Source organism: Erigeron canadensis, chromosome 4, assembly GCF_010389155.1.
Source record: "Erigeron canadensis isolate Cc75 chromosome 4, C_canadensis_v1, whole genome shotgun sequence".
NCBI classification, from domain to species: domain Eukaryota; kingdom Viridiplantae; phylum Streptophyta; class Magnoliopsida; order Asterales; family Asteraceae; genus Erigeron; species Erigeron canadensis.
In genome coordinates this window covers 38,703,072-38,719,832 of record NC_057764.1, presented here as the reverse complement: position 1 = coordinate 38,719,832, position 16,761 = coordinate 38,703,072, and the positions used below count along the sequence as shown (strand labels likewise).

Here is a 16,761-nt window from a genome sequence, read left to right as displayed (position 1 = left end):
TTAGTGACCAACCCGACCCGTTTTAGTTATTTTTTCATCCATTGACTTATTGAGTCAAAATCTTATGGACTTTTATAACTTAAAATCCTAGATCCGTCATTATATATGGGGAAACTAAGATGCTTACAGACCTTACATTTAACTAAGTAAAAAGATTGTTTTCATTTTTTACCTAAATTATAAAAAAAACCTTCCAACCTTTGCATGAGATAAGAATCAAACCAATGATCTACTTAGCTAAATTATATATGCCTTCTATATATATGATTTTTCTTTTCACAAATAAGTTTATTAATACTTATAGCTAGTAAGCAAGTCATTCATTACACGAAGCGATATAGGGGTGTTCATCAAACCTTTAAACCGTGAAAACCGGACTAAACTGGGTTATTTGGATTTGTTTGGTCGGATTGAATTGTTAAATTATGGTCTGACAGTTTAAATTTTGGAAAACCGGGTTCCTTTGTCCGGTTACGGTTTGAGCAAAAATTTAACCGTCAAAAACCGGACCGAACCAAAAATATAAATGAATATATATACACTAATTTATTTATATAAATCTACTTTTACTTTTATACTTTCTTATTTTCACTTTATCCTTTTATAATTTCAGCTTTATTCCTTCATTATGTTTCCACTCAAAGATCAAAATATTAAGCCCTAAGTCCTTATCTCATTTAATATTTCATATTTTTTAAGTAAAACACAAAGTATTTGTAACTTTATCAATATTTTTATTTATATTAAGATTATAGAGTTCCTGACTTCTCTATGTGTGATTAAAAAAATGAAAAAATTTATTGATACGAAAAAATGCATAATTTATTTGGAGATAAAAAAAAAATCTTGAAACCGTTGAACCGGGCAAACCGGACCGGTTTACATGGTTTGGTTTGGTCTGGTTAAACAACATGCTTGGTCTGGTTTGGTTTAATATATATTGAAATCGGGAATGCCGGTTTGGTTTAAGATTTAGTCGAAATCGGATCAAACTGGACCACGAACACCCCTAGTCAGTGATATATCTCAAGAATGAAAGCGAGAAAGGTCATATGTTGGGGAGGTTTCTTTCAAACGTTTTTGAGATCTTTTGGAATCCAATACCTATGATCACCACTTGGAAATTCCGCGAATTACTTTTCATATATGTCCGAGTTTATCAATTTCCATGTGAGAATGTTGGTCCTTAAATAGAGTAATATATACTCGTCTAATTAACGATACGCATAATTAATGGCTTAATTGCACATGCAAAACAAGCTAGAAAAAATAAATAACAAGGCTTAGAAGAACCGAACGAGCATAAATTTATGTATACGTACAAATCGCCTATATATGCTATAAAAAACTTTAATTTCATAATTAGTGACACATGCATTCACTAAATCCTAGTTTTATTGACACTTGTGAAAATAAGAGTGAGTAAAAAAAAAAATATAAGTTCTTATATACGAAGGTTCTGATGACATTTTAAAAATAAGAGTTGCCAAAAAAAAAAAGTTGTATATTTTAGTAACTACCTACTTGACACTTTCAATGAATTTTTTATTTATTTTTATCATCACTTTACATGTCACTTTCACTTTTTAAAACCTTTTTTTGTGTATATATACCAGTGATCGAGGCTCATTTAATAAACTTACACACTCCACTGTCATATACATACATATATACCTTCGATCGATCGATCTCTTTTCTCATTTAATTCAAGGTGAGTAGCTAGCTTGAATTTTGATTGAATTCTTTCCAATATATATTACGTACGTGTTAACCAATTAAGTTTTATAAGGATGTCATATTCAATTAGGGAGGAAACTTAGTCATTTTTGCTTTGATGTTTCAGGCTTTTAAACACATCAAATTAAGAGAAAATGAGTAGCGGAGATTGGATGTGTGGTGCATGTCAACACTCAAATTTCAAGAAACGCGACGTTTGTCAGAAATGTCAGTGTCCCAAATTTGCATCACCGGATGAGATTTCAACTCATGCAAACAAAACAAAGGTGTTGGCGGGCGACTGGTATTGTTGTTGTGAGGCGCACAACTTTGCTAACCGAACGGAGTGTTATAGATGTGGCACACACAAAGACTATATCATGATGATGACATTCGCCACGTCTAGTTATGCTTATGATGTTAGCACTCTTCCAGGAGGGAAAATTGGCGATTGGATGTGTAATAGGTAATGATTAATCATATTTTGCTGATGACTAACGCTTATGATGATACATAGAACTAGGACTCGATTATATATGTTTAATTTGTGTTCAACATGGTTTCTTAATTATCCATACTACTAATATATAAAGCATATTTTGATCGGCTTGAACAGGTGTGGAGGACATAACTTTGCAAGTAAGGTGGAATGCTATAGATGCAAATGGCCAAGAGAATAGGAGTAACTATAAATTGTGTGCAAATTTCTTTGTGCTCCTACAATGCTATATGTAATTTTGTTCTTCCCGTGATGATGATCAAAGAAATTATGTAAGATTTACTTATCTTTAGCATTTCTCAACATGTGTTGAATTGGGACTTTGACGTACATTTTATATGGGCTACGTACTCCGATACCATTCAAGTTCAACTAAACACCATGATGGAATTAGTATATATAAGCCCACGGGTTTCAGGCTTGTGAAAGGCTCAAGCATTTTATATCATATCAATGAACTACTCTAATCAATGTCGATTTAAGGTTTTCAGGGGGCCTTAAGGGAGATCAATTTTGAGGGCTTTTTATAAACTTGAATGTCATAATCAACATATCTATATTCGAATTTTTCTAACAGAGTAATAGAACTTTGATTTCCAAGAAAAGTGTTGATTGTTGTTCATAGACAAAGGAGATGCTTTCAAGCCCTAACTATAAAAATTATTAACCTTTAGGCAAAATCTAGTTGTAATCGTGTAGTTATAGGCTGAACTATTGAAAATTTGGGGGCCTTTGTTATTCGCGGGCCTTAGGCCCATGCCTAAACCCATAAAACTATTAAGCCGGCTCTGACTCTAATACCCTTTGAATAGATGTAACTGACCCGAATTGGTAATCTATACTAATTAGTAATTTAAAAGTTAAATGGGGAAATGTTTAAAAGGTCATCCTATATTTATACTATGTAATATTTTCACTTAGTACCCCTTAAAATATTTTTATGTACATAATCCCCTTAACATTAATGATTTAATTACACTATTAATCATTTATCTTTTAAATTATATTCATTAACTATTTAATTCAATTTTATATCAATTATATACACCATTCGACGTCGCCTCCACCATCAACAATCGCCCCCACCACAACATTGTTACCCCGACCACCGCCGCATTGCGCGAGTACGATACCATTAATAGAAAATAAAATGGAAATAGAATTGAATGAGTGTTGATATTAAATAAAAGACGTGTAAAATAGATCTCATAATACATAGTAAGACTTGATAGAATTACCTTGTGTATGTGAAAAATATATGAATCACGAAGTATTTATGAGTGTGAAGATATGGTGACCATATCTTGGAAATGGGCCAGAAGGTACAAAGTATACCCCGTTAAGTGAAAGACTTTCCGGACCTAAAAGTTGCGATCAACGGAAAAAGGGTGCTGTTGGGAAAAGCAATGGTGGTTCTGTAGTAACTACTAGTGAAAGATTTTAGAACCTGCTTTAGGTGTTTGTTATCAAAAATACTTAATTTATTAGGTAATCAGAAGGGTTTGTTTTCACAATTTAATAAATAAAAAACAATTACATTGACTTAATCCATATAGACATTATTTATTCACTAAATCACTTAATAAATTCAGTCACTTAATGATTAGAAAAATAAACAAGCCCAGTTTCAAAATTTGATACTTTTTTCGAGAACTTATGTTTTAATTTACTCTGATATTTTTCGAAACAAAATGTTTAATTTGTACTTGAATTAATTCAAGTATATGTGTAGCCCATCAACACATTTAATATTTTATCTATTTAACCCATATAAGAAAAACTCATCACAACCGAGACAAAAGTCAAAAGCAGAAGAAGAGTACATCGAAAAATATGCATTAGATAGTATTGGTAATGAGGAAATTATGAATGACGTTCAAGAGTTTTTTTTCAAAGTAATGTAGTGAGTAAATTTATTTACTAAATTAGTATAATTTTAAAAATAATTACTAAATTAGTATAATTTCACAATATTATTCAATATTTGACAAAAACAAGATTTTCTATAAATTTACGGTTGAACACTTGAACCCACCTGATTGCATTACAACTTATATATAAAAGCATTATATATGGTAACCAAATATATGTTTTATTGTATATATTACTAAACAAGTATTGCAATAAATTGTATTGGTTTCTCATTTCCAATATTTAAAGCGTTCCTATGGAAATTTAGTTATTGCGTAACTTATATCTTTTTTTTTTATTTTTAGAACAACAAGGGTCGGATCACAGGTATCCGGACTAGATACTATAGACCTACCCGATCCCCTCCCCCGCCCGCTCCACCTGGTAAAAGCTCCACGAAAGCCAGAACAAAATCCTGGCCGGCAATCACAAGCCGAGAGTATCGAACCTGTGACCTCTTGGACAAAAGTCCGGGTGTTCAACCACTGAGATAATCAGTGAAGGACTGCATAACTTATATCTGATTGTTTAAATAAGTAGATCAGATGACTCATTGTCACATTCTCATCTAATGAATATACTTAGCAAACCGGTGGTTCATCTATGTCATCAACAAGTTTATGAGTTTAAGTCCTCAGTTACTCCAAATATTGTTTCTTGGTATTGTGATTTTAACATGAAATTGAATAGATTTCTATAAGAATACCCAGTTATGATGTTGTAGACACATCATCAGTACTAAAATAATCAATGAATTTATAATCGCATGTTAAAATTTTAACAAAATAAAAGCATGATACAAGGTTGTAAAATGTTATGCAGGACCATTTTCAGAATAAATCAAACATAACAAAATTACATCATATCTTGTATACTACTGTAATAAACAAATAGCAAAAAGGTTTCAAATCAAACGAATTATAAACAATAAAAAAGTGTTAGAATTTTTTTTTATAACTATACTAATTTTGTAAATATTTTTGAAACTATACTAATTTGGTAAATAAGTTTATCAACTACACTACTTTAGAAAAAAACTCTGACGTTCAAGGTCATAAACATTGTCTGAGTTTTAGTACTGTAAGTACTTTGGAGTGTCATCTGCAAAGATGGATCCAGAAATTTTTTTACAAGTGTATAATTTTAAAAGTTGTCTGACATACTTATAAGAGTCGTATATAAGAATTAAAAAAAAGGCCCTCACTCGAAAATTGGAAATGGACCCTCAAAAGAATTTGTTATCAACACCGGGTCTAACACTCATATTTAAAAATACTAGTTTTTTAAAAATAAATAATGATCACACGTATCAAACAAGGTCTTATTAAATGAAAACATATTCAATCGTATAATGCATGAAACCCAAAAAATATATTTCTTTGGATATAATTAGCTTATATATATATATTTCTCTACATTATGATAATTATAATTAATTGTTTGTAATTAATATACATATAATAATTTGAAAGAAAATGAATTTTCTATAAACAGTTCCACTATAGTGTACTACACATTTAATTTACATACCCAAACAACGAATTTTTTTTTTTAAACTATACTTCATTTTTTCTATTAAAAATCAAAACAACTAGATTTTTTTTTTAATCTTTCAATGACAAGTTGACCACGAAGCTAACATTTGTATTTATTTCCTACTTATTTTTTCTTACTTAATTTGAAAAATATATTGTACTAAAATTGAAGTGGAGGCAGCTGATCGGCCCCGCTATCCCCAAGCTGCAATCCTCCCTGGTCATTTGTAGTCTTATACTATATGCATTACTAACAATAGTCACATGCCCACGCGATACGACGATGATAATGGTGGTAGTGACAGTGGCGGCGACGGAGGTGGTTATTAATGTAAAATTAATTTATATAAAAGAACGTAGTTTCGTTATTTTAGGGGTTGAAGAATGTATATTATAAATAATTTTATTAGGGGTATTATAAGTATATTAGATGAAGATATCTAAATTAATTAATAAAAGAAGAGGGTAGTTTGGGTATATCAAGTTCTTTTTGAGAAAATGAAGGGGATCAAATGTCTTATAAGGTAATTAAGATAGTAAAAATTGTCGGTATACTGAATTCATGTCTATACATGTTTACATTATTTGTGACACGATAGGTCGCTTTGACCCATTTCAATCTTTTTTTTCTTTTGTCTTAACTGTTAAGATCGACAAAGTCAGGATCTATGTGAGATGGAATCTTAAACCCACAAAGTTAATGTGAAACCTATTTATTAAATTTAGTGATCGAAGTTGTATGTATTACAAATGTTTTACAGCAATAAAAATTAAGTTGTGTAAAAGAGTAGTGAATTGATGATGATTTGACACCTCATCATATTTTCTCATCAATACTTGGAGTCGATCAACGGTTGATGGGTAAGGGAGGTCCGGAGGGAGGAAATTGTCTTGATTCTAATAATTAGTTGATAGACCGAATTATAAATAATACTCCGTATGGTTTTGTTATTGTTATAAGTGTCATCTATAAACAAAATCCTTCCTGACTCTATTTATACACTTAAATTTCAAAGCTGTCATTACATATGGACTATGAGGGGGTCACATACCATATTTGATAGAAAGATAACGTAGCTTAAATCTGAAAAAGGAAAAAAAGAATATTCCCATCATAAAAAGCAGCGGCTATTTGCTGCATCACATGACTTGATATGGATTCTTTGAATTATTATTGAGGGACAAAATGACTCCATTATTCTTCAAACTCCCTCTTCCTAATGTCTTGGAATATTCATCATGTCCAAAGTAGTATGCTGACTAGGATTCTTTATTATCCAATCCTAGGATCACACCCAAGCATCCGAGTCCACCGCGTGGAATCAAAACAACTAAAGCTTGTCTTGTCAGCAATAGCAATATGTTGACCAATTAATTAGTGCCTCAAACCCTCAAGTGATCAAGAACCTTTTTATGGTCCTCCATATAAGTATATTCTTATTTTGGGAATTTTAACAGATCTTCAAACCCCATAATTTTTCTTGTACCCACAAGGGAGGTATGGAATAAATTCTCAAAATACCGTAAAAAAATCAAATATTATACGATGTGGTCAGAGACGGAGCTCATAATCTCTTTGAGCCGGTTCAAAAATAATTTTGTTGTGAACTTAAAATATGCCAATTATACACTAATTAGATTGTATGAAATTCACACCAAAAGTTTTAAAGTGATAGCAAGATTGAATCTTGAAGTGGGGGATATGAATTATTGCCTAAAAATAATCAGGGGAGAAGAAGAATAAGAACTTTGTGATGGTGCATATATTGTTGTTATATAAGGAACTTATTCCTACATGGAATGGGAAATAGAATTTATCTTCTTATATGTAAGAAATAGTTTAAATTGAAACTATATATACCTTAACAAATAAATCTTTCTTGTGTAGGTATACATAGTTCCAATTTGAGCAATATATAGTTTAAACATGGACCTATCATATATGGAGAGAGAATCAAGAAAGAGAAAAATCAAAAGTCATTTATTGTGACAACTCAGTTAATAAAGATTGTTTGTAAATGTTTGTTTGTTGAGTATTTCCCATTTGTTAATACACTGTATAAATGTATATACATGCATCTCCATGCTTTCGTAAATCGTAAGACCAAAGCGAGAAAGCAATAAAATCAAAATAAAATATGGTATCATGCATGCATTTCTCACCTTTCAAATTTACATTAAAAAACTCACGATGTATTACAAAAAGTAAAAATTGTGAGAAAGAGAATAATATAATGGAAACCTTTTTGCACAAATAATGTAAGTCGAATCATGTAAAGAGGGGGTGTGTGTTGTTCATGAAACTTTAATCCTGGAAAATTTGTTCTTTGATACATTGTCACCTCCATTTTAAAATAATAATAATAATAATAATAATAATAATAATAAAATAATCTATACTATATTATAAAAAAATAGCTCTTTTTATTTTTGGTAATGTTGAAAATATGTAATATTTTCACTTAACACCCCTTAAAATACTTTCATATACACTATCTTGTTAACATTAATGATTAAATTACACTGTCAGTCCTTTATCATTTAAAATATGTCCATTAACCTTTTACATCAATTATATACACAATTCACCGCCGCTCCACCACCAACAGTCGTCCAACCATCAAACCGTCGTCGCCACGACCACCGCCGCATAGCGCGGGTACCGTGCTAGTAATGATAAAATAAAATAATATAAACAATTTTATTTTTTTTTTGCTTTTTTTTAACTTGGTGATATTAATGTGTGACATATATTTCCTAAGATCGGATCTGTCATTTAACGCCCTGCTAATAATACACAAGACAACTCTATGAGTTCCCTACTACAAATGTTCGGAAAAAAAAAAGTTTCCCTACTACGATTTTTTTCAATGATATGGTTTTATTGTAAAATAGCGACTAATGAGGTGCCAATTATAACATTCCGACAAATTTTCGAAGGATAATAGGAAAACTCCATAATTTTTCCCACATATTTCCAACTGATGGGAAATCTGTCACAAATTCTATAAATCAATTTGACATAAATTTTACAAAGCGCGTAACTTACCAGGCAAAAGCGCGTAACCGTGGGTATTTTGGTATTATCTTAGGCAAAAAAATGTTTTTTTTTAATTATATTGTTGGTAGATCATTAGATCAAGAACAATGGCCGATCATAATGTGTATACTATTTGAGATTTGCAAATTCATATAGTACAACACTCTTGTTTTTATCTTTGTTAATAGTGATGACGTGCCATTCGACCTTAGTGGTCTGTCAGGCAGCGTTGCAGTTTGTCGGGGGTCCCACTATTAATGGCGACGTCGCCGTTAATACCCTGGTGGGGTTGACCGTTGACCTGGTGGTGTTACCCAATGCCAAATTTTAACATAAAACATTTTCCCCATATTTATTTCGGAAGTCCATAGGTTCGCTATTCCGTCAGAATATGGCAGGATTCTAGCTAGTAGTGAGATTGGACAATGTGACATATTGTTTCAGCATGAACCATGCTAATTAAATCAGGTTTTCAGCGTGATATCCGTTTTTGGATAGTGACATCGTGTGGTGACCAACGTAAATTTATTAAGGTGGTGTTCAACTGTTGATATATCTAGGGGTGTTTGATTTTTCTTTATAAAGAAAATTGAGTTAATTGCACAAATCATCCTCGTGGTTTACACATTTTTGTGGTTTTCATCCATGTAACTTATTTTTAGTGTGTTTTGTCCTTCATCTTTACCTTTTTAGTGGATTAAATCCTTTTGAGGGATGAAAAACATGAAAAGTGTTCAAATGTTTTTAATATTTAATTACATCCCTCAAAAGGATGTAATCCACTAAAACGGTAAAGTTGAATAATGAAATCCACTAAAAATAAGTTGAAATAAAACATTGTACGTGTATGAAATAGGTATTTTTACTTCGAGGGAGCTCTCTAGCGTGGATCCGATTAAGACAACGTATAATAGACCTCTGCGATACGAAGTTTTCAGCGAAATTCACCTTTCAAAAAAAAACTGAAGAATATTTTCAACTGTCCATATATTTTTATTCATATTTCCATACTTAAATGTGTGTGGAAATAAAACGTTGTACGTGGAGAAAAGTCATGTAAGAAATTGATTAGATAAATATTGTTCAAACATAAAAATGTTTACTAGTTATGTTGAATCAAAAGCTCCATTTAGAAAGTGAGGTCAATTTTGCTTCCAAATTCTAAAATTGTACAAAGAAATTTGTTACAAGTAAATCTCACTACTTTTTAACACATGCGCACTTGTAAATGTTGATTTTTTCAATGTCAAAATAATTAATAATATACATCAATATATATAGGTGTCCGTGCAACACAGCGGTGGTGAGACGGTGACAGTATAATTATTAACGTAAAAATATATTCATTGCGGTCTGTGATGTAATGAATTTTTGTGTGGGATGTGAAAAGGGGATGAAGAGACAAATTGTGAATTAGGGTTTTTTTCTGTTTGTTTCTACGTACGTAAAGGAGAGATATATAGAGGTTGAATTTTTTTAAGGGTATTTTAATCACACTATATAAAATAGAAATAAAAATTTATTAAGCTGGAGGGTAAATTAGACATATCATGTTCTTAAATTTAAATGAGAGAGGTTAAGTTTGTTTTATAACAAGTATAGATTATAATAGTCATAACATTTTATTTTTAGAAGTGCTGAAAATATGTAATATATTTACTTAACACCCTTTAAAATATATTCAACTACACTACCCTAAATGTTAATGATTAAATTATATGTATCATCAATCCTTTATAAGGTTAAAATATCTATATTAACCTTTTTACATAAATTGTTTACACCACTCAACGTCTCATCTATCACCAACAGTCGCCCCCACCACTACATACGTTGTCGTCATGACCACTGCCGCATTGCGCATAGTACTTATAAATGTGAATTTAGATGTTCACGCTTATAAAAAGCTTACTTTTCTACATGATTATAAATACTCGCGCCGTATTATTTAGTGGTGCATGTAATAGTTAGGCATGATTAGTGGCGGAGTCGCCGAACATGATACTGAAAAACATTAAAAATGTACAAATTAAATTAAATTACAGTAGTTTTAGGTTATTATTTACCTTTCAAACTAAACAAATATATAAAACTAATAATAAAATATAAAATTATATAGATATTGTGGATATTTTATGACGAACATTGATCACTATATAGCTTCGAACACCACCGAACAGGATTATGTTGTTACCTCACTCTAACTTATGATTTGTGGTTTCAAGTACTCCAAAACATCTATTGGAAGTTATTAATTTATGGAAGCTAAATTTGTACACTAGTAAGCTAATTTCAAGTGGATTCAAATTCAGTTTGTAGGGATCAAATATGATCAAAGTGAGGAAGGTTTATCTGAACCAAGATAAAACTTTATACAAAGGTTTATCTACATGAAAATGGAACTTTTGCTGCTTTTAGAATCCCATTCGAGGAGACCATATGACAACAACACTATGATATAGATGTCTAGAAAATAGAAGGAGATAATTAATTACTGCATTTCAGTTTTTACATGGGTCCCACGCTTTAGAATCTTTTGGCAACTATATAAACCATTCAAGTTTCAATCAGAAAATCACCAACTCAAAAATTGTCATACCATCTATTCCTTTGCATTTTGCTTCATTCTTCCTTCATTACAAATATCAATACGTAACATTCTCAAGAGGTTAGTACTTTATTTGGAGATTGTCCGGTTTTAGAGTAGTTAAAATGTGACACTTTGCCATATTTTGAAAACATAATTTTGTAGTACGTTGTGTATCATACATATATAGTTGATTGTAGCTTAATTAAGATGATGGAAAAAAAAAACATTAATTTGTTGGCATTTTTCAGGTTCTAAAACATTTACTAGCTAGAGAAAATGAGCAGTGGAGATTGGATGTGCGCGGCATGTCAACATATGAATTTCAAGAAACGTGACAGTTGTCAAAGATGTCATTGTCCCAAATTTGCGAGCCCTGATGAGGTTTCATCTTACGGGATGAACAGAACGGAGGTCTTGGCTGGGGACTGGTATTGTGCGACATTCAACTGTGGGACACATAATTACGCTAGTAGGACCGCGTGTTATAGATGTGGTGCACATAAAGATTATACTACTATGATGGCCGCATCAACTGCAACGTGTTATGGATATGATACCGCTGTTGTTCCAGGATGGAAAACCGGAGACTGGATTTGCAATAGGTACCAGCTTATATTTATTAATTAATATGATCGATCAAGTTAAATAAAATAAAACCAATGAATTTGTATGAAATGTTAGTAGTGTTTAATCTCTAAACAGATTGGGTTGTGGAGTGCATAATTATGCTAGCAGGATGGAATGCTATAAATGCAAAGCAATGAGGGAATATTAATTAAGGTAACTTTCTAATATATATACGAGTATTTCATTTCTATAAATAATTATTTTAATTTTACCGGCCTCTCAATCAATCAATCAATCAATGTAGTATAACGATTTATTTTTCATTTTACAGAAAGCAAATTAATGAATTCGAAGAATTGATCGAAGAGATCATGAGCCCGGCCACACTTCCATCTTTTTTCTTTTTTTCTTTTTCACTTGATTTGTTAGATTTTTTCTTATCTCTAGCCGATTTTAATTTATCATCAATATATGCAAAGTAGTCTTCATGCTTCAAATTAATATCGATAGTTTCTGACTTTATGTTTGATCGATGTAATCTCCTCTTACGTACTGTCTTACATGAAGTAGTTTATGGAGTACAAATCTTTTGCATGTCACTGAATTACGTACGTACATTATCTGATCGATCAATTTTTATGAAGCAATTCAACCTTTAATTACATGTATGTGTTTTCATTTGAATTAAGAAATACTGTACTAATTATGGTCCATATATATTGGAATATTATGAGTTCTAACTTCATGCATGCCACCTATTATGGTCTATGTATATATATCATGCCATTGGCATTCAAAAGCATTCCTATCGAAAATTTTAATTAGTGATTAGATACTCACAATGCATGATAAACAAAAGTATCCATTAATAGATACCAGGAATATCTATATATGGGAATTAAAACAAAAGTTATATTAGCCATTGATTCACGAGCAATAACAATTTATTTAATTATTTGATAAGAATCTAAAACTACTTCAATAATTTGCATAGATAAGAACCAGATGCTCTTTTCTCATGAGTGATTCATACAAAGCAGACAGGTCCATTTTCAGTTTTTCCCCAAAAGATGAACCAATGTCACATTAAAAGTAAAGTGCCTAAATAATTAATAAGGCCTTTATTCCTATGAAATGTTTTTATTTTTTATCACTAGTTCATATATATATATGAACCTAAATTGAAGTGTACAACCATCTTAAATGGCGGCATTCAAATAGGCCTATGGGTTATCCGGTGCTAATGGAACGAAGTGAATTTCAACGTCAAGGAACAGGGTAATCTGTTTGTTTGTGATCGATCAGGTAATCCTTCTGTGTTAGTTACACTTGGATTTCGAGTAGAAATAATAAAGGGAACATTAGATGTCTAGATTGGATTGGCATTGGGCAATTGTATATTTGTATTGATCCTTACAATTCAGTGTTCTTACTATGCTCCCTTAGCATCTTAATTACTTTTTTTTTGGAACGGGCAGAAATCTTAATTACTAGTTGGCTGTGATTGAAATGAAAGTAATTAAGATGTTTAAAAAAAATAGAACTAATATAATTACAAATTTAGAATATAAGAGGTTCTGTAACATATTCTAATTCTAATTCTTCCCAATAGGGGAGGTTGACATTTGTAAAAAGAAATGCTTAACGATTCTTCGATCTTTCATTGTGGTTTACTATTCATTCTCATCTTGAAATTTGAAAAAAGTCAGCTAATTCTTCGATCACTAGCTACCCCTAAGGTGGTTTAGTAATTAATAACATCTTAAGAACTTTACAAGAGATTTCAAGTTCGATTATCGCTAGGTACAATTTTGAGGGTGACTAGGTTAGAGTTAGGAAATTGCCACCAGATACCCAAGTAGTTAATTAAGCCGTGTAAGTCTAAGTAAAAATAATCGATCGCCAGACACCATCTATCTATCTATCCGTATTCGTTCATACGGGAAATACAACCATGCATCTTGTTCAGTCTTTCGTTAGTTAAATAATCAAACAAATTTGAATCAAATTAGCCAATAGAGATATGCAGGAAATTTCATTTGTAGGAGTTTAATTAAATATCTGTTTTAACAGAAATTTTGTATACTGATAAAGTGTTTGAAATTTTGTATACTGATAAGGTGTTTGAAATTTGAATCCACTTGAAATTAGCTTACTAGTGTACAAATTTAGCTTCCATAAATTAATAACTTACAATAGATGTTTTGGAGTACTTGAAACCACAAATCATAAGTTAGAGTGAGGTAACAACATAATCCTGTTCGGTGGTGATCGAAGCTATATAGTGATCAATGTTCGTCATAAAATATCCACAATATCTACATAATTTTATATTTTATTATTAGTTTTATATATTTGTTTAGTTTGAAAGGTACTCGTATTTAAACTTTGACTTTCTCTAAAGTCACGACTCACAAGTCTCAATCAAATGAGTAACCTTACACTAACTTGAATGAATTTACTTACTTAATCTGAAATAATTTGATTGAATGCAATCAAATTTAATATTTAACAATAAGGGTTTTTTGTTTTTAAATTACATTAAAAAGTGGATCTTGTGTAAGTGGCTAAGTTCATGTTGATCTTTCTCATAAATTGAATATATGCAAACTTCATGCCAATATTAGAATCCAAAATGTTATTGGATTTGGGAAAGTTACTCGATGATGCAGGCCATATGTGTCACGTTTTTTGCTTATTTCATGCCAAAATTTCTTAATTGGTAGTATACGTAACATGTTTAGTTTCTTTGGCATCAAGCGACTCCCTTGTTCGTTTCATTATATTTCTTTCCTGTCACTATACCAAATTAGTTTATTTTAATGAGATGTCAAGAATCATGTTTTTGTTTGAGACCAATTGAAACATTTTTCCATTAATCAAGACAAACTAATATATTATTTTTCAATTAGAGCATTCAAAATTTCTAAATCCCTGGCCTACTATGAAAGTCAACTAGTTGCAGAAAACATCAATTGTTTTCAATATTTTTCTTAACAAAGCATGAAAAACAAAGTACGCATTCTATGGTTTTCAAGAAAACTAAAAAACAGTATTTTTTACTTTTCAAAAAAATACTCAAAGAAATCAGTGTTTCACTAGACTAATTGTGTGGTTGATATTACAGTACTTTAAACTTATCTTGATTAAAGACTATAGTAATCAAGGTGAAACCCCATCCACTGTAGGAGTGGATCTAAATGTCACTAGAAGCATCAACAATTAAATCTGCTCCAGGGTTTAAATTATTGACTACAATTTCACTTGACCCACCGAGATCCTGGTTTACGACAGATCCTCCTTCAACTTCCTTTATGCTACCTACTAATTAATAATGCAACAAAATAATAGTCAAGTTAATTATTACAACTCGCCTACAACTTGTTATTAATAAATTTGCTTAGAGTAAAGTTAATATCTAAATAAAAGATCAATCAAATGGGTCAAAAGATTGCATATATATTTGCATTTAACCAAATTAATCCGAACACTAATTGTGGTTGATTTTCGATACAAATGCTAGTAGAAGCATAGCACTCACCATTAGTTGCTGCTGATGAATCTTGTCGAGATTTCGGATCCCCGACCAAAACTTGACTTTCCTCGCCATTATCATCCACACGGGGGCACATATTGATCCTTTTTTGTTTTTAACGGGTTGAATAAACCAAACATATTACTTCATACCCCATAAAAAACGGATCACCGGAGGTTTACCTGCGGCTGGTGTACTGTCAGCATCTACATACAGATACACGGGTGCAAAAAAGCATATAAGACATACGTATATTGATACAAGAAAATTACATAATAATAATTGATAATATAAATAGAAGATGGAATTACCTATCCCTGCACATGTAGGCCGTTTTCGAGTTGTTTCAGGTAAAATCCCTTACAACACAACAAACAAGATATAAGAAGATCATTATTATATATACTCTTATATATTATAAAAACCGAACCAGACCTTGTTCATGTTCGAGACAAATAGGCGAACAAAGATCTAGCTAGTTCATGAACTTTACGATGTAAAATAAACATACAAAGTTGTTATATATATATATAAAAAAAAAAAAAAAAAAAAAGTTACTCGTATATTATTGCCCATGATTGTCAAAAAAAATCCTAACTTTGTATATACGAGTACATATTAAGAAGGGAATTAAGGGAATGTAACGATCGATATGTATATATACCTAATTCCTGCATCCGACGGCACTGGCTTTCTGCCTGGTCATCAGAGATGTCCCAAGGATTGCCAGGGTAGCAGATTAATAAGGGTATACCCACAGACGTGACAAGAACATCCACTTTCCCCCGATATACTTCATTATATACATCCATTACATTATCCATTGCTTGCCTGCTGAGCTAGCGATTGGTTTTTCTAGGGTTATTAGCTAGGTTACCTTGATATCTATCGTATCGTTTTTCAACTTTTATAATTTCTCGTTAAGTTATTGGATTTGATTTATCATTACTACCCCTTTAACTAAAATCAAATACGAAACTCGTTATAAGGTACTCGATATTCTTTGTTACAAATGGTCCATGTACGTAGTTGTCAAAGTTGACTTTTAAAGTCTGTGCTTTTCCTAGCTTGTTAATATCTTTGATCAGGAAGATTATGATAATGATGGTCGAATACTGTCACGTAATTACTGTGAACCCACTACTTAAATAATTGAAGATTATGGTACGTATAATGGCTTAATTTGTCTCATCCTACATCCCTATATCATACACACCAGCTAATGGGTGTTGTTGACTGATGTTACATCAATATTTTTTGTTATTACTAGTACTTCAATAACTTAGATCGAGTTGCATATTTTTTTGTTTTTTACATCAATTTATATGCTAATAATAAGGCCTTCAAAACTGACATCACTTAAAGTCT

The 16,761-nt window shown here is 31.3% G+C and overlaps 1 protein-coding gene and 2 long non-coding RNA genes across 3 annotated transcripts; 2 read left to right on the top strand and 1 right to left on the bottom strand.

The window, feature by feature from the left end:
- The first annotated feature begins 1,646 nt into the window (after positions 1-1,646).
- On the top strand, positions 1,647-2,510 carry LOC122598603. The gene is made up of 3 exons (XR_006323663.1): positions 1,647-1,711; positions 1,844-2,182; positions 2,333-2,510. It is a non-coding gene; the product is annotated as an uncharacterized LOC122598603 (long non-coding RNA).
- Positions 2,511-11,285: 8,775 nt separating this feature from the next.
- LOC122598120 (zinc finger Ran-binding domain-containing protein 2) lies at positions 11,286-12,355 on the top strand. The gene is made up of 4 exons (XM_043770722.1): positions 11,286-11,369; positions 11,540-11,893; positions 11,994-12,071; positions 12,190-12,355. Exons 2-3 carry the CDS (start codon positions 11,568-11,570, stop codon positions 12,064-12,066), a joined length of 399 nt encoding a protein of 132 aa, XP_043626657.1. The 5' UTR covers positions 11,286-11,369; positions 11,540-11,567; the 3' UTR covers positions 12,067-12,071; positions 12,190-12,355.
- A 2,533-nt stretch (positions 12,356-14,888) lies between these two features.
- LOC122594899 lies at positions 14,889-16,214 on the bottom strand. Its single transcript, XR_006323142.1, has 4 exons — positions 16,058-16,214; positions 15,705-15,752; positions 15,400-15,599; positions 14,889-15,179 (listed from the first exon to the last, which is right to left on the bottom strand). It is a non-coding gene; the product is annotated as an uncharacterized LOC122594899 (long non-coding RNA).
- Between the last annotated feature and the right edge of the window lie 547 nt (positions 16,215-16,761).